This window comes from Pseudopodoces humilis, chromosome 10, assembly GCF_049639895.1.
Source record: "Pseudopodoces humilis isolate 2021_Gansu_Grassland_sample_001 chromosome 10, ASM4963989v1, whole genome shotgun sequence".
NCBI lineage: Eukaryota > Metazoa > Chordata > Aves > Passeriformes > Paridae > Pseudopodoces > Pseudopodoces humilis.
In genome coordinates, this window is record NC_142209.1 from 4519196 (window position 1) to 4545847 (window position 26652).

The 26652-nt window shown below is 37.0% G+C and overlaps 1 protein-coding gene across 2 annotated transcripts in view; it reads right to left on the bottom strand.

Annotated features, from left to right (window-relative positions):
• RABGAP1L (RAB GTPase activating protein 1 like) overlaps positions 1-26652 on the bottom strand; it is a 226527-nt gene that overhangs the window by 197509 nt on the left and 2366 nt on the right. The window contains exons 2-11 of one of the 2 annotated variants that reach the window (XM_088060662.1): positions 23969-24123; positions 22588-22777; positions 21001-21211; positions 18936-19110; positions 17972-18132; positions 17394-17504; positions 13613-13679; positions 12263-12365; positions 11155-11321; positions 7172-7316 (exon numbers count right to left, since the gene is read on the bottom strand). In XM_088060662.1, the coding sequence (XP_087916788.1) occupies positions 7172-7316; positions 11155-11321; positions 12263-12365; positions 13613-13679; positions 17394-17504; positions 17972-18132; positions 18936-19110; positions 21001-21211; positions 22588-22777; positions 23969-24103 (1465 nt within the window). In that variant the 5' untranslated portion in view covers positions 24104-24123. Of the gene's footprint in view, positions 1-7171; positions 7317-11154; positions 11322-12262; positions 12366-13612; positions 13680-17393; positions 17505-17971; positions 18133-18935; positions 19111-21000; positions 21212-22584; positions 22778-23968; positions 24124-26652 lie in introns of both variants that reach the window. The other variant, XM_088060661.1, reaches the window with a different exon arrangement.

Below are 26652 nucleotides of genomic sequence, written 5' to 3' on the forward strand. Positions count from 1 at the left end.
AATCTGAACAGAGACAACTTGCACTGAATTCTGCTTGAGTCACTAATTTTAAAAAAATTAAATATTTTAGAAAAGTTAAAGATCTTAGCTAGAGATAGGCCTTGCTGGAATTAGAGTTAATGATTAGGTTAGAAGCAGTATATGAGATAATGAATCTTGGACTCAGGTAAAAAATTACTTGCCATTGTATGTTTGTTTAGCTGTGCTTATAATGAGAAAAGAGAAATTGATAAATAAGCTTAAGAAGAACACAGCCCTTACATCTGGAAACCCATTTAAAAGTCACAAAGGGAGGAAATTAGAGTTCTACCAAATGTCATTTGTAATGTCAACCATTGCAAAGGTAGAAAGGTCAGAGTGAGGAAGAACAATTTTCCTTCATCTCTTGACAATCCCTCCTCATCAAAACGACCTCCTCCTCAAATTAGGGAGCCAACCACACAGGCGTAACTTTTTTAACTCATTACCATGCATTTTAATACGAAGCGGGGAATGGGAGGTGTCAGCATTATGGATATGTATTAGTATTTTGGAAATTCAATACTTCTGTAAATAAACAGACACTGGAATCTTTTGTCAACCCTCACACTTGCCCAGTTCCCATAAATAAACATAACTATAAAATAAATAAACTAAATTTATATAAATAAAATATAAATTTTATAAAATAAACTTTCTAACCTTAAACTGTTAGAGAGTCTTTGCCCGTTAATAGATTGATATTGGTACTAGGTCAATATTGATATTTTGTAAATCATGCTCACAAGAACCTTCTGCTTACATTAATTACATAGCTAAATTGAAAAATTAATTTGATAGCTACTGAAGTACACATGGAGAGAGCAAAAACAAAAAATAAAGGTAACAGATTTTTTCACTAAAACCAAACCAGTAATAGAAAAAAGCCACTATTTTGATTCTCATTCCTTTTTACGAATTATACTATACACATTTTTCACTTAGAATCATTCAAGTGAAACCTAATGCTGACAAATCACAAAATTTTGACTACTTTGCAAAAAGGCTGCAAATTTAATTGCTTCTTTATGTAATCCCAAACCCTGTATTTGATAAACACAGAGATGGTGGCACAGCACACAGCTGGATGACCTCTGCCTTTCCCTCACTGCATATCATAATGCACTTTTTTCACATGTTAAGGACTGCAGAAATCTCTCAAAGGACCCACACTTGTATTCAAGAGTAGTCCTGTCCTGTTGGTTGCATGCAGTGGCCAGCCAAAATGACCTTTTCCTTTTTAATACAACAAATTCTGCCTTTTAAACCCTGTCTTATATCCTTATATATATCTGCTATGCCCTAACTTTAAAACTTTGTTCTATGTCATATACTTTTAACACAGGCCCTGCATCACTGTCATATGGAATGAGAATTATTTTAAAATGTCCCAAAAATAAACCTTAACTGGGCATCCAAGAGATGATCCTCCCCTGGTGTATTGCACATAAAATTGAGCCACCATGACATCTCTAAATTTGATGTACAAATGCTAAAAGCTACATAAAAGAAAGTGAAGAAGAATTATTGCTTCAGTTCAGTAGTTTTGCACCCACATAGATGACAAAGCCAACTAAATGCTGCACAGTGGAGGTAGTCTTGTAAACACAAACATGTTCCACACATACCGTGCTGTCTGATCACTGACATCTTGGAGAACAGGCAAGGAAACAAAATTGGAGGTGTTGTCACAACTCTAAAGCAATGCATTAGTAATTTATGAATTTGTAGGTTAAAATCTACTTCAATCTTTGATATAATCAATGAGAATAAACAAATATCAGTGTTAGACACACTTATATGTACTGCCTGACATTAAAGCAGTATGCCAGGGACTTAGATTAGAAAGCACTTACACTCACAAAATACCAGAAAGATAATGACCAAAAAAAGAGAAGGATCTCATGCTGAGGTTAGGGGAACTTTTGGTTGAGAACAGTCTTTTTAATTACCTTAATACAAAAGTGGGTAATTTTTTGTTATATGAAATGTACAATTATCTAAGCAGTGGCAGCTTGAGGCTGCCCAAAACTGATGACTGAAAACCTGAACAGATCCTTCAGCAATATGAAGTTTGAACTCCTAATAAGCTAGTAGGATTGCAAATCCTATTTCAAACTGCTTTCATACTGATTACAGACAGACAAGGAAAGACAACCACTAATGAATAAAGCATCCAAATCATTCAAAAGAATCTGCAATTTCTTCTAGACGAGATGAAAACACCATTTTATGCTCATTTTGTGTCTATTTTGTACCACAGTCTGAAGTTACAAAAAAAAAAAAAAACCAAAAAGCCAGAGATCCAAGAAAGAGAGTTCACTATAATCCCACAGAATTGAAATCTACCTTTATTTGAAAATATCTTTTTCTATCATTCCCCAAAGGCACCAACAGATTTCCTTGGAACATGAACCGCAGGCCAGAATTAGGGAATTATGTTTTGCCTTGAACCTCACAAAGTAAGTGTGAGGAACAAATTTTATCAAAGAAAAAATCCCTACCCACAGAGTGTTGCCACACACACTATGCAGGAGTGTTGAGTGGACACTGAGGAAGAAGAGAGGGATAAAAGAGCTAAGGATAAGTCACTCTCCTTGGGTGTGTTCCACTTCCTGGAAGACAAAAAACCTTTAAAAATCCCCAATTTTCCTTTTAATTTTTAACCTTGCAATTTCATTAAATACTTCTGCAACCCATAGAAGTGCTTCAAATTCAAAACATGTCAAATACTCACCTAGTGACACAAAGGCCATATTTGCATGAACAAATCTAAATTCAACTGTAACTATCAACTGCTACCACATTAAAAATAATAACTCCTCTGCACTCAGTATTTTTTTATATATTAAGGAAGGTACCACATGATCACATTCCTCCTGGCAGCACAATAATAGCTGCAGAAGTCAACTGAGTGCATTTCTTTTATGATTTTTAATAACACAAGTGAAGTTGTAAGGTGTGAAACAATCCATTTTTGATTATTTTATGGACAGTAGAGTCCATAAGATGACATCAGGTTTGTCAGGAATATTTTCTTTTCATTTGGATGCTATTCTTAGGAGTGTCTGTATTTTAAAACTCTTGAGGAACTTAAGAAAGGGTTTTTGTCTTGAGATAGCTACTGGCCAAACGGCCTCATGAATTTAGGATATTAATTTTTATGGAGATAGCAAAAAGACTCCAAGACAGATTTAATTGATCTTATTTAGGACCCACCAACTTTACTCTGTGTTGGATTAATATAACAACCAGTTCCTGTGAAGTACATAAAGCTATTTTTAATTTGGATTAAAATGCAAGAGTTGACTATTTCAACTCTAGTGATGTAATTTTTCTCACACAGTCACCCTCATTTGTTCACATCATAACCCCTATTTTATCACTAAATATTGTCTCAGTAGTTCTATTCACTCCTAAAACATCACCTCCTCTACTCCTTTGCTTTCCTAAATACTGAAAACAGCCTCTACCCACCCACAACACTTGACACAACATTTTGATTTCCTCTGGCCGATCATCTCCGATCATTTAGTATTGCCCACCTCCCACCTACTGTACACACCTTCTTCTTGTGTGACCAACACAACACCCCAAGCATTTTCCTGAAACTTTCATGGTCCCTTATTCTTTTATGTCTGTTTTCAACGTCAAATCCTACCATCTCCACACTGAAATTCCACACGCCTGAAGGTAATTTTTCTACTGTCTGTCTCTTTCCTTTTGTTCTTAGTGTTCAGATGGCTAGAGGGAGTAGGAAGATAAAAGTTTTACTTCAGTTTATTTCTTCTCTTGGCAAACAAACAGTTCTGTGTTCCTGGAAGTCATTTGAGTGTTCCAGAAGCACCCTGCAGCTCATGTTCTTTTTGGTAGGCAACTTATCTTTTACCTGAATTACCTTCCACCTGTTTCAGGATACCTGCTAAACATTCTGTGCTTACTCTGCAGCAAACTCACAGATGTGAACAAGAGCTCCTAACCAGACACCTGGCACCACAGAAAGCTTCAGCAGAAGTATCTTCAACTCAGTAACAATCAGCTTAAAGAATATTTTCTGGTTTTGAACAGAACTGCTCCTGCTTACCTTAACCTTCCAACCTTTCCCTGACTCCTGAAGAAACTCAAATGGAGTTATCTAGTGTTCTCCTGAAATGTTATATATCATTAAAAAAAATCAAATCGTTCAAATATTAGAGCCAAAGGAAGATCATAATTTCACATATGATCTGAGCAAGCACTGCTGCTAAAAGCAGCCAACCTATTCATCCCTTTCTCCCTTTGTTATTTATTCCTGGGACTACATCCTCCTTTAAATGCTTCTGCTGGAAAGCTATTTACCCCAGCGCTTGAGCTCACAAGTGCAGCCAGCCACTTTATCGTCCACAGAACAATAAAATGCTCTCTGGGCTCTGCTTTTTTCAATACTGCAGTATCTACACCATCAAGTCTGGACATGCTCTCACCTTTCTGAATGCCCCAGAAAGGAGAAAAAGTTCAACCAACTATGCTCTGCACCTTGTTACAAGGTTCTACTCAAGATTAAATATTAACAGTGAACTTTTCTGCATATTAATAAAAGTTGAAACTTAAATCCACTTTATTTGAAACCTTTCCAGAAAGTGTAAGAATTTCTTCATTGTACATTTTCATCTTTTTAAAATGTTTAGAATTCAACAGAAAGCTTCTTATTAAGAAGTGCACTTTACATTCTAGGTTTTGACAAGAGATTATTAAAATTAAATATATTTTTAAAATTCTAATCTCCAAGCAAGGGACTGTAACTGACTGGATTGACAGAAATATCTATTACAATATTAGTAATTAAAAAACAAAAGTGAGGTTGACCTGAAAGATCTCTAAGTAACAATTTCACAATCTTAGCAAGGTCTTAAAATTTTTATATAGCTGTTCACATGAAAAATCAAGATAAAATGAGAAAAAATATTAAAAGCTAAATTTAGAGAGTATATGATCTCCATTTTCTACAAGCATTTGTTCAAGAGATTTTAGTCTTAACTTTAGTATAGTGATTATTTAAAATCATTACTGGCATGTACCATGTTTAGCCTTTAATTAAAACAAAAAGCAAAGAATATTGGAAAATGCCTTCTTTTTTATGACCATCTTTATTCATAGAGTCATGGCACAAGACATCGCAGTGTGCTGTGTGCATGCAGAGTACACAGGAATCAGATGCAGTGCATTCTTATACAAGAAAAATGCAATGTATAGTGATTTTGAAATCAATTAAAGAGTATTCTGTGGGCATACAAGGAAAAAGAAAAAGAAAAAAAATTTAAAAAAGGAGGAAAGTAAAAAGAAACTATATAGCCAGGTAGCTATCACACTTAACATCATAAAAAGAAAGCTTTCTTCCAAGGCTAAGACAAGACATTGTAAACTCAAGGGGTTTTTTTCCATCATCATAATTAGTACCCTGAAAAGAAAAAGAAAAAAAAAAAAGAATGAAGAGATTTATTTAGAAAAACTGCAAATGACTCATTGAACCTGCATATCCTCCAGGATAAAGAACTTCTCGGCACAGAACTCTAAATGTGGTTTCCATGAGAACAGAGGCGCATCATATTTTTAATGTCTTCTCTTAGGAAGTAATCTACATTTAAAATATGGAAACTAGCATTAGGGAGCTAAACCAAAGTTAAACTTAGGCTCCTACTCCAGTGGAATACTTTTTCTCTGTAATAAGATAAAGCCATTTTGTAATAGTACCAAGAGGACAGTATCCATGCTATTCCTAATTGTACTGCATTCGCTACATTCTGGAACACTTGTATTCTTCTCAAAAACACCAATATTGGGAAAAAAAAAATCAATAATTTAAACTTTACCCTACGAAACAAGTCTCAGAAATCAATCTGGCTATACAACTCACACATCCAGCAATGAAAAGAACACCAACAGCTGTATTACACTACACTTATCCACAAGTTCCAAAGATCACATCTGAGCTAATTCTTGCTCTGAACAGCAAAGCAATCCCAAACATCAGTGGAACAGAAAAATTCCTTTGGAGAAAATAGCATCTTTACTATTCAGAAGTTGTACTTGATACAAAGAGGGGACTGACATTCCAAATCTGTGTCTATTCCACTCCCCTTCAGGAATCAGATCTAAGTTCAAAGAGCACCTGACCGTGGGTTTTCTTGCAAGCTTGGTGTCACCTGAGATATGTAAGGGAGTTTGGCTTGTAAGACTAACCACACCTGCCTGCTCCAGCCTGTGTTAATCCCAGGGTTCTGACTCGTATTGCACGAGCTAAAATCCAATACTTACCTACAACTAAGAATCAAGGAAGAATTTTCCACAGTAGTGAGTGAGATTTTTTTACAGTATTGACAGAACAGTGCCAGAAAACTGTAGAATAACTTGGTAAAATGATCACAATTCCTGGTAGGTCAGACATCCAAATCAAAAATGGTACATGGAAAGCCTATTCTGAATGCTATGGGCTAATCCTCAGACAACAAACAGACAACAGTAGGCCAAAGGCCTTCAAACAGACAAAACAAAACAAAAAATTCCACCCCCTGAGAAAAAAAAACCCTAACCAGTGAGAAATATACTGAGGCATGTCAGCTTTGGAAAGGGCATGCAAATACACTGGGTTCATGAGCTGCAGCAATCCCCAACTGAACCAGGAGATATTTTAATAAGCTCTAGATATAAGTGAGGGAAACCAAGTCACATATTAAGCAGACAGAGGATGAGGAATTTCCCCATACGAGTCTGTCTGAGATTTTTTTTTTGTTTGTTTTCTTTATAAACAGGCATTTAATACCTGCCATTTCAAAGCCTAATTTCATGCTGTCCTCTTTAGCAGCACAGCACTCTCAAGGCAAATGACTTCTGACCAGAAGAAAATACCTTTGAAAAACATCTTCTAACTTGCTGGCAGAGCATGGGTGCCTCAGCAATGCCTTTTGAAGCACACAGCAAGATGGACACCCGTCATCTGCTGCTGCTATTGGAAGACATCCAAACAATGGTTTGGTAAAAATACTATTACTCCTAATAGAAAAATACTGGTGATCTTTTGTTCCAAAGCAGTTGTATTAAGAATTAATTGAGTAAATTAACAGCAGAAATATAATAGTATTATCGATGGAAACTGTAAATGTTCGTTTATCCTTACCTTCTTCTGCCTCATCCTCCTGGGATGACATAGGCCCTCCTCCACTTGTTGGGGTGACTAATTCTTCCTCTCTGGCAGATTCTCTTTGCAGACTGACAACTTCATAAATTGCGTCTCCAGCACTTGTGTGGCTTTTTCCTTCAGACTAAACCAAAATATGGGTATGTATTAGGCTGAAAAATAAGGCTATGAAAGGCTAAACAATAGTTTGGTCAGGACTGCCTCAGATTGCTTTACCTAGGCACAAATAGATGGCAGTATCTGACAGCTCTGGTTCTCTCAGTTTTACAGATAGAAAATAAAAATAAAACTGCATTATGTCCAAAGCTGCCCCTTACCAACCATTTTCAGTATTGTTCAGAACGATGATAAAAAAAGCTTTCCAATTTAAACAGTTATAATGAGATTAAGTCGAAGAGAAATCTCAGCTAATGAAAATAGGAGAGAACAAAGAAGAAAAATATTGGACTAACTGAAACAGGAACTGAATGCCTGAGGAGGAGAAAAAATAATGGTAAGATTTTTTTGGTAGGTAAAGACAAGACTAAAGAAGAAACAAGACGTCACCCTTTTGAAAAGCCTTAAATTGTGAAAAACTCATTTTAGTCCTTTACTCACTAAAAAAACAGGAAAATTTCTCTTTCTTCCACAGAATATAATTTAAAATACACTCCTTCCAATGGAGAAATGTAATGGAACCTCATGGAAGGGGAGTTGGAACTAGATTATCTTGAAGGTCCCTGTGAACCCAAACCATCCTATTCTTCTATGACTTCCTTATGAAAAGAAGTCAGTCAACTATAGCAGTTAACTGTAGTTTAAGCAGTTGCAAGTTTTAAAATAAAAAGAGGATTAGTTTTTCCTCTGAGTTACAGTTATGAACAGTACATATATATATATACATACATATATATACAGTTATTTTTCAGTGACATGCAGTGATTACTATATTTTTAGAGAATTGTATAGAACTGCAAACTAATGATGGTATTAAATAAAGCAGCCCAAAATGTTGTGCTATTTTGTTCTTTGTGCATCTTGCCTAATCAGTTAAAATAAGGTCATTTTTGGAACATACTAAAATAATCAAATTAACCATGAAAAAGAACACGGTTTCAGTTACAGTACCCTCAACTTGTCTGAAAAACAAATATGATGATAAGTTGAAAGGCTCCACGATACCTGCACTGGAGATATACATGAATTACTGACCAACACTTGCAATTTCAACCAGCTGGTGAAATTATGCAGATGAGCACCTTAAACAGGGACTGTTTGGACTGACACAATATAAATTATTTTATAGTGAGAAACCTTTCCTCATTTATTTTTGATTAATAATTCAGACCCACTTCCCTTAAAGCAGAGGCTCCAATTAACAGCCAGTTTTACTGACTGAATTTCTCATGAAGTCAGTTTAATGAATTTTGGGGTGTAGGCATAAATGGCCTGCGTCTCATAAAATTAAGTAGGATTAACATCAGAGCTGTTATCCTTGGTTTATTCTCACATAACACCATTATGTAATTACAAAGCACTTGGTTAAATCAATCAAGTATTGATGCCACTTATGTTATTAACCATTGTTTTCTATAACTTTTATTTTTTAGAGAGTAAAGCATGAGATACTGCAGGTTTTGCTGTATGTTAAAATAATTACAGGTTTTCAGCTCCTTACACATGTTCTGGTTAACTGCAAGACCCACCTGTATAAAACGTAAAAAATTCAATTATTGGTTTTCTCTGAAGCACGAACCCAAACCCACCACTACAAGGACCATGTTCTAACAATGAAAATGTGCATGAGCAATACAGTTAAGATAGCTACAAAGAACAATCCTGAATTACACATTAACCTCCCTTTCTGTCAGCTTTTTTTTATCATTCTTTATATCCAGCCACACCTTACCCATCTCAGTTCACACTATTAAATGTGTCTGAATCCTTCCTCAGAAGGGTTATGATTTTTCTAGAATCAACTTAATGCCCAACTGCTTTCCCAAGAAATTCACAAATGGATGATTCCACTGTTATCTGCAGAGTTATTTCCCAAGGAGCAACAGTGCCCTGGGCTACAGGATCTTTCAAAGGTGTTGGCAGGAACAGCTACTGCAATGCAACTGTCCAACTGAGAACTGGTGAAATAAAGTCTTGATACAAGTCACCCAAAGAGATCCTGGCAGCCACAATCAGGACCTCATCTTGCAGAAAGATTACTAGGACTAAAAATATTCCTTTTCTAAAGATCTGCAGAGCAAGCTCTGAATTTTGCAGCAGGGAGAAATGCACGTGTTTCTTCAGGGAAGAGAGGCACGTGTATGTTTGTCACATTATAAGGGGTGAGAAAAAGAAAGCATCCATATTACTCAATTAAAAATGGTATAGTTGCAAGTGATTTAAAAGGCAAGCTGAACTGATTAGAGTTAAGTATCAAACTGTTGAGAGCAGAATACTTTTAAATGTATTTTCTTTAATGTCAAAATGCAGATATTCTTATTTGCATGTAACAGTAGGCTTTCTCAGATTTTCTTAAATTACAAGTTGCCATGCTAATCTCTAGAAGAAATACAGAAACAACACTGCTTGAGATTTATTTACTCCCTAAGTGTTAAACACAGTAGCAATTTTCCCTTGTAACATCAACACAACTTGGTTTTTTCAGACCTATTGCTGCACCTCACAAAAAGATTATAATTCGAAAGTCCCGTTAGGCTCAGTGAATCACTGCTCTTTGGTTCCTTTAGTCAAAGATGATGCACCACTGTTCCAATGCCCACAGTACAAGTGGCCTCTGCTCTTCACTTTTTGAGCCAATACCAAGACACAAGTCTTTGGAGAAAGCAGGTCAGCAGTGGCTGCAGGAGGATGCAGCTGCACATCATTCTACAGTGACCCTGAGCAGATGTATCTCTTGTACGTACCTCAGCCAATGCCAAAACCAGAAGGGACTTGAGCTACAGTCATAACAGCCTCACTCTCTTAAACCTCTTCATTAGGCTCCTTTGTCTTAAATGGGCCACATTCTTACAGTCATCTGCCTTCATATTGTGAATGTCAGTAGCCCTTTGATTTTAAAATGAACAAAGTAATTTCCCAGTTTTATCAGTCAAATGGACCTGCTTTAGGGGTTAGATTGTAGAGAATTGAAGAGAATTCAATAAGCAGGTAAAAATAGTTTAAGCCCACAAAACCAATGACTTACAACTCATTACAATTCAGTTTACAAAGTGTGCTGGGTTTGGCTGGGTTAGAGTTCCTTCCTTCAACAGTGACTGGTGTGAGGCTGTGCTTTGGGCTTCTGCTGGAAATGGTGTTGATAACACAGCGGAGTTTCAGCTTCTGCCCAGCAGCTGCTAACACAGAGTTAGGGTCTTTGCTACTCTTCATCCCACCCCACCAGCAAAAAGGCTGCAGGTGCACAGAAAGCTGGGAGGGGACACAGCCAGGACAGCTAACCCCAGCTGACCTAAGGGATGCTCCAGACCATAGGGCATCATGCCTGGCATGTAAAGTGAGGGAAAGAAGGAAGAAGGGGGAATGTTTGGAATGATGGCATCTGTCTTCCCAAGCCAGTGTTACACTGTTCCCCAAGGGATGGCTGAGCACCTGCCTGCCCATGGGAAGTGGTGAATGAATTCCCCGCTTTGCTCTGCTTGAGCACACAGATTTTGCTTTCCCTACTGAACTGTCTCCATCTCAACCCACGAGTTTTCTCACTTTGACTCTGCTGATTCTCTCCTCCATCCCACCGTGGGGGAGTGAGCAAGCGGCTGTGTGGGCCTTACTTGCCAGTTAGGGTTAAACCATGACACAAAGGCACTAAAACTATACACATGTACTTAATCCTTATGCATTAGAGCGTCCCTGAAATAAACAGTTAAAAGAAACAAACTGCTGAGGAGCAGGTGCTATACTAACTTTTATAAAGGCCAAATTAGGACACATGAGACAAATGTTCTAAATAAAAAAACCAAAGGCATTACCTGCTTTAGCTTCATATAAAAAGTTTCTGTGAAGGTTTTCCTGCTAAAGTACCAGAAGCGTTCATTGGCAGGATACACACGCACAACGGTCTCCAGCAAAAACCGGACTGGCTCCACTACTTCAGTAACAACCATATCCACAGCCACAGTCATGAACACACGCTTATCTGAAACACAGAAATGAGAAAAATTAGTCAGAGTTCAAATTTATAAACTGCTGTTCAAACTGAAAATCCTTTCTGTTTCACTAATGACCCTATTGCACCTGCTTTAGTTGCCTGAGTTCTACACCCTCCAAGCCTGTTGCACAGAATAAAAGAGTGCATTAAGCACTGTACCAAGGAACTCTGACAACTTCAAAAACAAAGATATTATGTCCTTGTTTTAAAGACAGGAAAGACATCACACAAAGAAAACACCATTAAGGTACACAATTCCCATCAAATAAAAGGAGCATGCAGAGGATAAGGTCACACTGTGAAGTGTAAGGAGTTCTCTTACATGCTACTAGAAATAATGTGGTTTGAAAATCCATCAGCAGGAACAGTGACACTGGCTGTAGGTACTTGGATATGCCTTAAAGCAAAATGACATGAGCTCTGCCACAGGGCAGAAAACAAACTCCAGATTTACATTCCAAGTTTTTTAATCCCATCAGAGAACATAAGTTCCAGCAATAAGAAACTCTGCTACACAATCAAGTACTTGAATGAATCATGGCCAGCTGCCCTGAGATGCAGGAGATGAAATGCTATTTGTAATCAACTCACAGCTAGAAGGAGGAGAACCCCAATACCCGACATTCATAATGCTTTTCTGAGTACAAAAACTTTCAAATGTTTAGAAGCAAAAAAAAATCCTGATAACCAGGGACAGCAGGCACATCAGCCTTAAACACTAATGTAACATCTCCAAATCAGCACCACACTGTTCTATGAACAATTATTCACAACTCAGTGTTGCGCATGTTTATACAGAAAAATTCCTAGCAATGGACTCTTGGAATATAATGTTTCATGTACTTAGACATGCACCATGATTGCCAAGAGAAAGTGCATACACCAAACCTCTGCTGGGTAAGACAAATACACAGATTAGGTTCCACTACCTTTTGGAGTTTCCTCATTAAGTACTAGAAACATGGGTGCATTAGGGTTCCACATTCCAGTAATGACATAAGCCTTCCCATCAGAACTCTTTCCCATGGATTCCTAAAAATAAAATCATACAGGATTGTATTACAGTCATGGTTTGAAATCTAAGAGATGAGGCATGGGGATGAGAAATAGTTCTAAGAACCTTAAAGAAAATGAATTAATGGAATGAACTATTACTAGTATGAGGCAAGCACATGCTTCCTGAAGTTTTCTGGAGAGTCCCTATGGATCACACAGGCCTGTTTGGTAGCCTCTAGATAGATAAAAGGAGACTGATGTTCCCTCTCTACAATTCAGTTAGAAGAATAAAAATGACTGAGTTCTCCCGATTTAAATATGGAGAAAGTACATAGAAAGGAAATCACAGATGTCTATTTCTGTGCTATAGTCAAGAAACAAACTAACAGTTCATTACATCCAGCAGTTAAATGTACTTGGGAGTGTGAATGTAAATAGAATTCAAGGTGGAGTAAAGACAGGAATTCAAGTACTGTGAAAAGGTGTTGTATAGATTTATAAGAACAACAACACTCCAAAACTCATTATAATTAATTTAGTTTTATAATCAAATAATAAAAAAGGAAAATCTGAACTGATTTCAGCAAATAAAACCAGGAAAAAAATGAGCTGGTAAATAGAATCAGGCCAGTAAATAAGTCTGACAAGAGAACTAAATATTGATAGTTAGAACCAGCAGCATGAGCACAGAAATGAAGTAGGCAAACTGGGATAACTGTAGAGCACCAGAAGATCTAATGGGTTTAACTCTAGCACTTCCTAACTTGAAAATGGCTGTATTCTTCACAGAGAGAAAGTAAATTTGCATTATCACAGAAAGGATCACATTGTTTTGCAGTTCTCTCAGAGGCAACTCTAAGAAATGGAATATTGTAGAAGACAAGTGACTACTTCAGACTCTGGGCAAGAATTTAAAATCAAATGAAATAAAAAAATGCAAAGCTTTCAGACCCTTGTTAAAATAAGAGCACTTCCCTGGCACCGAAATATGAAAGCAATTATTTGCTCTAAATTTTTAGGAAACATGCTTAACACAGTACAGAAATATCAGTTACTTGTAACAACCCAGTTTGCTTCATGAACCGAACAAAAGCCAGATGCCACAGGCTTTGACATGAATTGAAATTTTTTGTCCATCTTATGATTGCAGATATCAAATCCCAGAGTTTAAGAAACAAAAAACCAAACAAAGCAAAAGATATTTTAAGTTCATTTTGCTGTTTGTTTTTTTTTTTTTCAAATCACCTTATCTTATTTAACAGGTTATTAGAGCTAAGTATTACCATGTCTAGTAAATGCATGTCACTGTTCTTCACATTTCGTCCAGGGCTTAGCAACATCCCAAAGCACCTGTGAAGTTTATTTAAAGAAAAAAACAAAAAAAAGGGAAAAAAGGACATGTATTAGCTTTTCACAATACAAGAGCCTTTGCTTGAACATAATGGACAGCCACCTACTGCTTCTAATTATAAGAGTACCTTTCAGAGAAGTTGTTTGTTATTGTTATGGCAACGCTCAGGAAACAACACAATACATGTTACAGAAAAGACAATGAAATTATTTTCCAGAATGAAGATGGCAGAAATCAGCATCTGGCCTGTGAAAACTCAATTATTCCTACAGACCATTTCTAATATCAGGTTCAAAGATACCAACAATTCCTATGCATTAGTGATGGAGACTGGCAGGAAAAAATTCATTCTCCCCTCAGCTTATTTTAAAAATTGTTCTCATGCAATCATAGGAAAAAATACAGATACATTCATTCTATAATTCATAATAGCATTGCTGCAAAAAAATCACATAGCATCATGGACCCTTAAAAAAAAAACCAAAAAATAACAATTTGCTCAGTTTTAAGATTTCATTCTTCTTTTTTTAAATTCCCAATTTGTGTGATATACAGGGCCTTGAATTCCAGAATTCCAGTCCAAACATTTAACAAGAAAATGCTCTTGATATTTTTAAGAGAAAAAAAAACAAAACCCCAAAATTTTCTCAGACATTCAGATTTTCAAACCTCCTGACTACTGAAGGTACAAATCCGGATCTGAGGATTCATCAAATCATCTATATCTTTCTCTCCTTTGAACATACTCCATCATGAATAAAAATACCAAACAGAATTATGTATTTGCATCAAACAGCAAGCTGTCTTTCACAGGTTTTTAAAACACCTTATATCTCAAATGAAAAAAGAAAAAAAATTGAAAGTAATTGCTATTTGAAATACTATGGAAAATTGGGGTTGTAATTCAGAGAGTTTTGTTTGAAATTTTTTTTTTTCTGTCTGGTTCTCTGATAATCAAACTGCTTTTTCTCACTGACTTTCAGAACTAAGTAATATGCTGAACAATATTGCTTGGACATATGAACACCAGCAACTAAAATTTTAATAACACTATTAACTATAGAAGTCTCAAGATATGCAATTACTACCCCGTCTAGCTTTCTCCTATGACATTAGGGGTATATGATTTTAATTTTCCATCTCATTACCCTTAACAGTAACTTACATCCACAATAGTATTTTCCATTATCCATACTCTTTCACTATTAGAATCATAAAAAATCTAAGTGGTAAATAAACAGTAGACAACAACTTTGATTTATCTATCTCCATAATGGAGTGCCATGTAAAACACCCAAGGCAGCTCAGATACAGAATTTGGATTTAGCCACACAAACCAGATTCTCTGAGAGACTAATTAAACTGAGCAGAACCTAGCAGCACTTACTTCTTGTTCCTGGTGCAGAAACAGCTCTGAGAGAGCTGTAATTGATAGGAGGAGTGGAGTCACCAGCTCCTGGTACAGCTGATACAGAGAAATGTAAGGCCAAGACCCCGAGGCAGGCAAAATACCTGTGCTTTTCAAAGACAACAGCTCCCGGATGCTACTGCTGCTGTGCATCACTCAGATGTACACAAGTTCTGATGCGTGACAGACTAAATTTTTGGGAACTGTGTTTCCAAAAGAATGGGAGTCAGGAACAAGTAACCTCTGCCTCTCACAGAAGCAGAGACTTATGATGCCTAGCAATATCCTGCTGCAAGAAGAGCTAGGGCTTCTCTTGACTCTTATTTCAAAGAGGAAAATCAGTTCAAACTAGGTCAGGACCCTCACTTGCAGAAGATGGATTTTACAGGAAACAGCTGTCAGCACATTCAGCCTCTAACATGAAGAGGCTCAACCACACACCCAGGATTCAAAATGAGCTGCACAGATTGTGGGCCTCAGTCTCACTTCAGACTTGCTGCATTTCTGCACTTAAAGGTGGCTACCGAGCAGCTCTGTGCAACTGAACATACTCCACTATTTTCTAGACCAGCAGGAAAAAAAAACCAACAAAAAAAAAAAAAAAAAAGAACTGTAACTGTTATTCACTAATGTGTATTTTCATTTTTAAAAATACAAATGTTACCGATGGATAAGGCTAATACTATTAAAGTTAACACTGCAACAGGACAAGAGGGAATGGCTTCACACTGTCAGAGGGCAGGACTACATAACATATTAGGAATAATCTTCCCTGTGAGGGTGGTGAGGCCCTGCCACAGGCTGCCCAGAGAAGCTGTGTTTTTCCATCCCTGGAAGTGTTCAGGGCCAGGCTGGACAGGGCTTGGAGCCATCTGGTCTAGTGGAAGGTGTCCCTGCCCATGACAGAGCAGGGTGGCCTTTAAGGTCCATTCCAAACCAAACCATTCTGGTTTTCTGTGATCTTGAAGAGTTTCCACTACTAATGAGAAACCAACCAATATTCTGTAATTCAGTTCTAAGGATAACAGCCTAGATTTTAACTTAAGATACACCTACATAACTCAGGATTAACTCTCATGTATGACTGGTAGCAAGCTATATGTAGACACCACTGTATTGAGAAGAGTGTCAATCCTTCGATTTCTGAAAATGAAAGGCTATTTCACTCTTCAGAAAAACCTTCTTAAAGCCTCTGATCATTAATCAGAATTTTCTTCCTGAATCCTAAGAACAACTGAGACTTGACATCCCCCATTGTGAGACTGAACCTATGTAGTGCCACACATGACTCAGAAATGGACAACATCTCTTCAGCTGCTTTGATCCATATAAAAACTGGCAAAACCTAGGGCAGGGCACAAGAGCATGAAGGACCAGAGTAACACATGAGAGTAACTTTCTCCAAGTTATCCTGACCCAACCCCAGGCTCTGCCAGAACACAAGGAGGGAGCACTTTCTCTGAGCAGCAACCAAGTTTGATCTCCTGAAACCACAACAAAAGAATTTTGAAATCTTTAGACCAGAGACCAAATTTCTTCAGAAATATTATTTTGCACTGTAATTTCCACCTTGAAATACTTTTGAAGACACATTAAATTGCTCCGAAGTTTAGTCTGATGTAATCTGCATTCATCTTTCACCAGTTTTGAATTTTAATCTTATCAGGGGTAAGTACATAAAACAACTTACAAGCCTGTGTATGTCATTCTAATTAAATAACTTTTCACAGCAAAGCTTGTGGTGATAAAAATAACATCCCCAATTGAGTATTCTAAACACCATGAAAATAAAAGTTAATTTCTAAGAAAGATAGTTTTACCCTGGGGAGAAAAGCAATAATCAAATGCTATTCATAAATGCCTTATTGTCTGATTCCTGAAGGCAAAATTGTTTAAATTAAAATTACACTGAAAATAGATTTTTTTTTAAAAAAAAAAGCCTAATTTTTCAACACAAAAACAATGATAAAAAATTCTACTGTATATCCCTTGTCTAAAACTTTAGTTTCCATTATAAAGTAAAAGCTTGAAACCAAATCAAGAGATCAGCTGTGTTTCAGGAGGGTTGGGGGTAGGTTTTCCTGATTCTCCTGTTACCTTGAATTTCCTTTTCACTCGAACCAAATTCTCCCATCGTTACTCTTTTGCTAAGACTGCCATCTGGTGGCATTAATTCTCTTGTGCAATCATACTTTGAGTTATTGGTACAGTTTTTTCTAGCATGTAACTTGCAAAGTCAGAGAAAACTACATTAAACATCATTCTTTCAAAAATCTAACCTTCGTCATTTCAGTAAGATTTTTACCTTTCAATGGCCAGTTCTTTGTTTGAAAGTTGCTGAACTGTGATCACCACTTTCTTCTCAATTCCTTGTTTTAGCTTGAAGTACAATTTATCTCTATCCTTTGGCACAGGGCTAAAAGAATAGAAACATCCTTCAGCAGGTATAGAACATGAACTGTTAAATAAAGTGTCTACATTTTCTGAATTTTCAATTAATTCAAAATACATTTGATTTTTTTAAAAAACAACAAAAAAGAGACCACTAGACCGTATTTACTCAAAAAACTTGGTCTGATTCAAGTTTTTAACAGACTTCTTACTACCTTTTCCATTTGCACAAGCCTCCATTGAGCATCCTTAAAAGAAATGATGTAATGAAAAGAAACTCATTTGAAAAAAGGTATCCTGAATTTTAATCTTTTTACAGAAAAAATACAGGGAAGTAAACTAACATCACAAGAGCAGCTTCCTATTTATAGCATGTCGGCTCATGAAAAGAGGTCAAATGAATTTTGTTGCAACACAGTGGCTGTGCATGTGGAAAGTAGCTGTGGGCTTTTTCCAAAGAGATTTCTGCTTTTCCCTTTTCATTCTGATTACCTAAAATTTCCTTTTCCATCATCTTCTTTGACTTCTAAGGAGACACTGAAAGTGTACACATCACTATCTGGTGTGGGAAGAACAAAGTCCTTCACATGATCAGATGCTTGTTTGGAAGAACGCTTGAAAGCTGTGGAGAAACTATACAAAATTCGGCTGACCTGCAGAAAAGCAAAATCATTAATATTTTGATCAAAAATAAGAGTGTTTTTAAAGTGGCATTGTGATGTTTTTGAAGGTCAAAAAATCACTTGCCTCTTATACTGAATACAAACCATGCCTTGTGTACCATAAAGCACTGAACATCATGTGTTTAATAGCCAAGCCACTTCAGTAACATCTCCTATTTTTCCATTCCTGATACATTCCCTGCTCATGTCATGCTCCGTGAGTTAACATAAATTAGATTATAGATTAGGAATGCAGGAATGCAGGACCTAATTAGGAATTAGGTCCTTATAAGAGGACCTGCATAATGTCCTTCTCAGGTTGTGTTTTTAACAACACAATCTACAGCTTGCTCCAGCAGATGTCAAAATCCAAGGAGGTTTTTTCAGCCTCTTTTTCCACCCCAAGAAGTCCTTTTCTCCCAGACTCTCTTAGTTCTCTTAGTTCTTCCTAGAATATCTAGGGGAGGGTACCATAACATGGCTCTTTTTAATTCCAAAGGTATATATTGCAACTTTAGTATGAAACATTCCCAAGTGAGGCCTGCAAAAACCCCAAGCAAGGCTTTCCAGATCTTCCCATTACACTGCAGTTTGGAATTTTGCTGAAATACTAAAAGCAAAGACTTAAAATTATAATAATATTCATGTATGACTAGCTGCACATTCTACAAAACTCATTCATATGTGCCAACTTATTTTTCAAGACACTATATACCACTTCCACATTGGGAATGACCTGTTCAAACATTCCTTCTATCCCTCTTCCCAGTCACTGCACACTGCAGAATACTTACAGCCTCTTTAATCTCACAAGAGAAAACATGGATCTGGAACTCTTCTGTTCCACAGCTGCTCTCAGTAAATGCAAAGCAGTCACTCTCTGCAGTCCCATTTTGGCCCCGCACACAAAACAACACCTTATAGATGGGAAAGGAGGCTATCTCCAAATTGCTCAACTGATCGATTATTCTGGCAAGAAAAAGAACAGGGAAGATCAAAGGAATAGGTCAGTAAAACACCTACCTAAAAGGCTTTTCTGCAATTAGACAAACAAGGATCTAAACTCTAACTACTGCTAAATTCAAGTAGATGAGATGGGCAGCAGCAAGAGAAATGTTATGCTTTACAAATTTAAGGTGTAAATGTTCCTGGTTGTAACACTGACTTTATTTCTTTCATACACCATAATACAGACAAATAATCAGACAGTAAACAATGGCCATTGCTTATGAAAAATATGTAAGAAGAAATGTAGAAACCAAAGAAAACTATAAAAGTGTGATTTGTATACAAAGATCAAAGAAAATGCAACATTAAAAAGAAATTAAAATATCTGTTTAAGAAATCGTTATGAAAATTATTTCAGAATCAACAATATACTGGTTAGCAAACGCTGCCAACATTCAGGTGAGTATTTATCACAGATCTAGGACCACATCCCAAATTTTAAAACACTCTCACAGAACCCAAAGAATATTTCAGAAACTTAAAAGCACGAGAGTGGTGTTTCAAAAGAGACTGGTGGATAGTGACTTTTAAAGAATAACAGTGGTTCTTCTGTCTTCTCACTACTTGTTCATATGCAAATTCACATCAAGGATCAATAAACATTAGTCACCTAAAATCCCAAGTCTGTAACAATAAAAATATAGGACTAAAGGCAAGAAGACCCCTGGGAGGACTCAGTCCACTGTAATTCTGGTGGGACATGATAACTGGAATGTCACAAGACAAGTACTCAGAGACCAGGTAGGAACACACTCTTCAAAGCCAATATTAGTATCACCCAAGCTTTGATGGAATGTGTTACGTCACATGTGGATTCACCTTTCCAGTTCTGTGCAGGTTCTTAAGCAGTCCCCCATTTACTGATCTCCTCTGAAATAAAGGGTCAAAGGAACCTGCTGTTTCACTTGCAAAACAACCCTCCTGAATGGCCATACTGAGTACAAAAATCAGGCATGGAACACCTTACATCTTGTGACCGTGACTGTTGCCATTGTAGAAGTATACAAATTAAATAATTTCTAATGTCAAATGAAACTCAAATTGGGTTCAAAGAACAAAATGGAAGAAAAAAAATAGATTCTTGAAGGTCCTTCTCTTCCTCTACAAGATGATAGCCAATATATACACACAGCTTGGGCAAGGAAGGAAATCCAATCATATCCTTCAGATGCCTTGATTGCAGAGCTTAAAAATAAACATCTTGGCTATTGAGATGTTCCCTACTTCTGGATGCAAGAATGCTGCAGGTTCATGTTTAATGCACCCTGATTAAGAACCTTTGACTCCCTCATCACTAATTAAAAGACCCTTTTCATACGGGGAAAGTAAATATTTTCTAGTATCTGGAGACTGTCAGCATCTGCATCATGAGGCAGACACAGGTCAGAGATGGCTTCTGCACAGCAGCAACTGGAAGTAGAGACTGGCACCTCAACTCTGTAACATACATGGGAGAGTCTAAACTGACACTTCTGCAGCAAATCCAAGGCCAGAAGGACTCATGCAACACATGGACCTTCAAAGTGTTGATAGACTAGGGAGGTCAGGAGAGCACAGGTATTATCATCTCTCCCTTTCTAGTATCTCTCTTATTATCCTATTTGAACAGATATTAAGGTAGAAAGAGATGCTTTTGCTGACACTGTGGGGCAACTGATACCACCAGCTATGCACTGCATGGTAAATTTGAGCACACATTTTGTTGCTTCAGAGGAATTTCTCAAAATTAACTGTCTTCAGCAACAACCTCAGGCATAAATCCAGCAATTCTACTTCCCTGTGCAAGTAACAAAATCAGAAACCACTTTTTATATGTCTGCTTAAGCAACAAATGAAACTCTTGTGTGTTACCTTACAGAGCCGTCTGGAATGTTTGGAACATAGAGCGTTACAGGTAAAGGGGCCTGACTCGAGGATTTCATGTTTGCCATGGCATGTAGAGCTTCTGGTTCATTCCGTGGGGCTGACACCATTGTGCAACCCAAATAAGTCAGTTTGTTAAACAACACGCTGTCCTCTTCTGGGGGCTCACTGGGAGAAGATGGCCTTGGTGCAGAGATTTCTGAAAAAAGAAAACACTTCTTTAGGCATTTGCTTTTACTCTTACATGGTTTTTCCTTCCAATGAGTTCCACAGCAAAACCTCCTATATTTTCCAGGGATGGACATGAGACTAGACAGTTCAGCTCCAACAGCAAGAAATTCATTTGACAACTTAATATTACTGTGAAGTCTGTTCTAATCTAATTCATGTTTCCAAGGGTGGCATGGGGACAAACTGCATTTTGGTTCTCTTTAGCACTACTGGAATACAACAAGGACATTCTAAGTCTTTCTAAGCAGTCACATAATCACAGAACATTAAGAGGTTGGAATGGACCTTGAAGATCACCTAGTCCCAACCCTTCTGTGTGCTCTGTTACTCCTGTTTTTAATTACTATAGCTGATACTGCCAAAATACTTAGAACCATGAAGGCTGTAAAACGGAATTATTCCTGTTGGGGCTGGAGTGGGGTGAAAGACATCTACAAGTATTTCTTTGTTCATTCATGCAAAGGGTTGGGCTCTGTTTGAAGAATGTGAAACAAGAAGACAGTAAGGTAAGTTTCTCAAAAATATAGCAGACTTGTAATTAAGAGATGGGTGTTTCCATTTCATATAGACTATCTTATTCTACCACAGGAACATATTTATTTTATTTCCAACAGATGCTATGGGAATTGGCTGACAAAATGCCACAGAAGTGCCCTGCATGCTATTGAGATAAAAAGAATTATAGTTCAAGGCACAAAAAGATGACCACAGCATTGTATTCATAATATATGTAACAGAACACATATATTTTTTATTGCAGATTTTATATGCGTCTCTAAAAAGCTACAATATATTTTACTTAAAATATATACAATATAGTTTAGATTAAAAGCTTTTAGTCCTCCCCTTTTAATGAAAACTTCAAACACCAGGCAAGTACCAAAATCATTCCTAGCAGATATCAAATCCTAAGATAGTCTTACTGCTACCTGGTGACAGCATCGGAGATGGACAGTTTAATCAGTTTATTCAGGGTGTATTTCATTTGCAGGTAGCACCATCAATGAACACTGCCCTGAAACTTCTTGAGTTCCAGCAGCAGCAGATCCACGTCAGCTATCATCCACTCCGCAACTCATACAATCCTTAGTCCCAACTAATCCTTGGCTGAAGACAAAATGAACATTATCTTGACCAAAGCAGAGAAGCTCAAAGTATCTGATGACAATCTATTCTTAGCTATAATCTTCAACAAATAATAAGAGGGAGGCCTCCAACACAGTTTTGGAATGAAAAAGCTTCTGGAAAGCTTTATATTTATTATAGGGTTAATTTGAAACTGCATAAAGAAAAAACCTGCCATGTGTAATGAACAGGGAAAACACTCAGGCTTTCTACTACTACCTGTAGTAGAAGGGTCTAAAACAAGCTGCAAAGATGGCTGAGTTGTTTGTCCTGCTGACCCCTCCACAGCTGTCTGGCCACTGGCATCACTGAAACCTTCTGGGAGTGCAGTGACATACTGGTCTTTCTCAGAATCACGCAGTATCTCTTCCATTGCCTTCTCCAACTCCTCATCTCCATTTGAAAATACCTGTAAGCAGAAGGAGATGGTATCTTTTGAAGGTATTTGTGGTTTTACTTTCGTTATTAGTTTACAAACACATAGTCTTACTAATTGCAAAAGTTAAGAAACTTTGCTGAACAAGACAACAAACCAAGACTCAAAAAAAATGAATCAAATATAATCCAGTGTAACATCCCCTTACATAAAATGCACATGTTGTCATTGCTAATCCAAAAACCATCCATCAAAAAACTACAGACTTTTCTTAGAATAATAGGTTTGTGTATTTAGAACCTCCATTCAGACTAGAGATCAAAAGACTTTGTTATAATTAGTCTTAAAGAAAATTTTACTTTCTTAGTCATATCCAGTACATTTCAGTTGCTTCACCAATTTTCCCACACATTAGAGTGGTGCAAGCCTAAGGAAATGAAAAAAAAAATTGGAGATACACACTCCCTAAAAGAAAAATAGTAACTTTCACAAGTACCAGCTTTTCAGACAAAAGAAAACCATGGCCAAAGCTGCATCATAGATTCTGCTGCCATTTCACCAGCCCCTTTCCAGACTAAAGAAGCAGATAATGTCTAATACAGACAGAAATTATCAGCTGTAAATAACTGCCAAAGAGTACTGCAAAGCCAGACTAGGCCATTTCAGGGGGGAACAAATTCCTATAGTTCCAAGCAGACCAAAGCCAATACATCAGCTACTACAGCTCAAATGGCGAAATTTGTATTTAATTAATCAGCTGTCACCCAAGTGCTAAAATATTCTGCTATTCAGAGGTAGAAAGCTTTTAAAAAAAGTCTTACTCATGCTTAAAGTAGCACTAAGCAGGAAAACTAAATTAGAAACTACAGTCCAAGACACTGTGCAATCGATTCCTATACATTCTAATTACATGCTTTTAAGATAACAGTCTCTGATCCCTCAATGAAGAATATTAAGCTTTAAATCAAACCTCATTCTTTGCAAAGTCCTTTACTAATGTATAGATCCACAGAATAAAACAAAGCTAACCCCCAAAGAAGTTATTAAAAAAAACCCTGAACTGCCACTTTTGGATAGATTTGTTTAATCCAAGCTGTTAATTTCACTGGCAGACAGCAAAGATAAAAACTACAGCTTAAGACTCTCCTCAAGCATGCACCAATTATGCACTCTTTTCATCAATACAAACCGTGCTGCACATTTAAAAGTAAAGGCATAGCAAACCTTTAGCTGTGGCTTTTCATCATTTCCAGAGGCATCCTCAGATTTCTGATGAACCAAGACAAACTCTTCATTAATTAATGTGGATACGGTTTCAGGAATCCTGCTGGGTTTGCTAAATGATGTTTTGACTTCCATCTCAGGTCAGTATTCTCCTCCTGCCACCAGAACCAAATAACGAAAAAAGAAAAAGAAAATTAGTTTAGAAGCTGTATACACTATGTTAAATACGTATAATATTAAGTTAGTATTGAATAATATAATACTTTAAATTATACTACTGTATTATAATGTATTTATCAAACTCTGGTTTCATTAATATAAGGAATCTTACGATTTTAGGTTGGTGTTTAAAAATACTACGATTTAACAGCAGCACCTGTTATCTATGCATATAGATAACAGATGAAGAGGTTCACCCCAGAGCTTTGACTTTCACTGCTTTTAATCTCAGAGTAAATTTATTTAAGGTAGGGTCTGCTTCCTCTGCCTCCCTAATTTGTGCCCTTGGTTCTCCCTCATACAGGTATTTTCCTTACCCAGAATGTCACAAAGGTCATGTGAAGATACAGATTACCTGAAGACTAATTTCCCAAAACCTACATACCAAGTGTATGCTCTCCACATAAAAACAATATTTAGCAATCTACATTTAGAATGTTAGGAGCTTTTGTTATCTTTTATATCTATAAGTGATGAACTCAAAAGTGACACTAAACCACAATCAGATCCTTTTCACCTTATTTCCCAGATACCACCCACACTAGTTAAAATTAACCACATATTTAAAAATATATAAACACAAGCCACAAAGAAACTACAAATATTATGGCAACCAAGAACAAGTTTTCCCATGTCTGCACAAGAAAAAAAATAAATCTAGAAACAAAGAAAAAGGGCAAAATAATGGTCAGCCTATACCTTACAAGTTCATATAAAAATACTGAGCTGAAACATTCAAGAGCTGAAACATTCCAAGCATGCCAGCATGAGGACACCTATTGTAGGTATCTACCAAATAAAGATAGAATGACCTACATTAACTCAGAATGAGTCTTCCCTCCTTCCTTGGAGAATGAAGAGCTGAATCTTACACCTTCTGTATTTTAAAATCATCTATTTTTATATTTTCTGTGTCAAAGAAGGGAAAACATATTTTCAGACTTTATAAACTTTATAAAGATCATGCACTTCTACATATGGTGTACTTCCATTCCAATTTCCTGAAAAATACTGCTCTGGCTGAGAGCTGGGATATAATGTGCTTAAGACTCAGAGTTCAGGTGTGTCACAGACAGCACAGGGGGAAAAACCTGTGACTGTCACCTTTGCAAGGCTGGAAAGTGCCCAAGGAGGGACAGCTCAACCCACATCTGCTGTGACCAGGAACAAGAAGAGATTAAGCTTCACCCTGCCCTTCCCAGCAGCACCAAAAAGCAGATCTGTGCTACACTTGCTTCTCTTCCAATTTCAACCACCCAGTGATCAAGAGAAGAATGTTGACTTAGGTCTAGCTATAGGGAACCAGAAAAACAGCACACAAAAGAACTAAGACATGCATGTTCTCCACCATTTCAAACAGGTGTTAGTTATGATGTTAGAGGGAAGAGAAAGTTTTGCAATTTCAAGCCAAAAAAAAAAGCAAATGTGGGAACTAGACAACTTTCAATACTGTAGTCTTTTCTATAATTTTTGAAACTACAGTCAATATGTTTTGCACTTTCAAAGACCTGGCTTGGCATAACTTACATGCAACTCCTCAAAAAGCCTCTCCCTCTCCCTAACCAAGCCACCAACCTAGGTGTTGGTAAAACCAAGCTTTACCCATCAGCCTAGTGAGGGTATTATATGTAGGAATTCCAGAAAAAAGAATTCAAGCTCTTTAGACAACTGACTTGTACAGCATAAAACTCATTAGAAATCACCTTATAAAAAAAGCCTCTACACAACAGCTGTAATATTTAGAGAGTGGCTAGAAATTTGGATGAGCAATTTCACTCATTCTGACACCTTTTGTATCTCCAGACCAACCATGAACTCACAAGCAAGAGTATTTTCCTGACAAATAAAGTAAGCTGAGTTCCACCCAGCCTACATAATGGACTCACTGCTGCAATAGGTTTTATTTCTATTTTTTAAAAAGCATCTTTGCTTTAAAGATTTTCTTGGCAAGAGAAAGCCAAGGTTTTACCAGGCAAGAGTTTAAGTATGTTACAAAACGTTTATTAACTCCGTGTATTTTTTAACAAGTGGTGTAAAAACAGTGCTGAAGAGCTTGTTGCAATAAACAGCAAGTCTAGTTCAAAATACTAATTTCAAAGTAAATCCTCTATATGAAAGTAAAGGTTAACAATTACAGAACTCTTTGAAGGCAATGAAAGGCTGTAAGTTATGGTCCCCAAATACAGCATATCCTGAAGAATCATTATCTTTGCAGTGACATCAGCACTGAAGAAAACAGTAGAGGTGACTGTCAGCCACATCAGGAGCAAAGGTCCTGGCTGTCAGAGGCCCCTCTTCCTCCCACTCTACCTCTCTTATTGCTGGACCCGATGATGACAAAAATGAAGCCTCAACCACCACTTCCAGCATATCTGCACAAAGAGGGATCACAAGACATCCTATTTTGACAGTTTTTTGTGTTTTAGTCTATTTAAGTTTAATTTTTGAGCTTACTTATAGGAAAG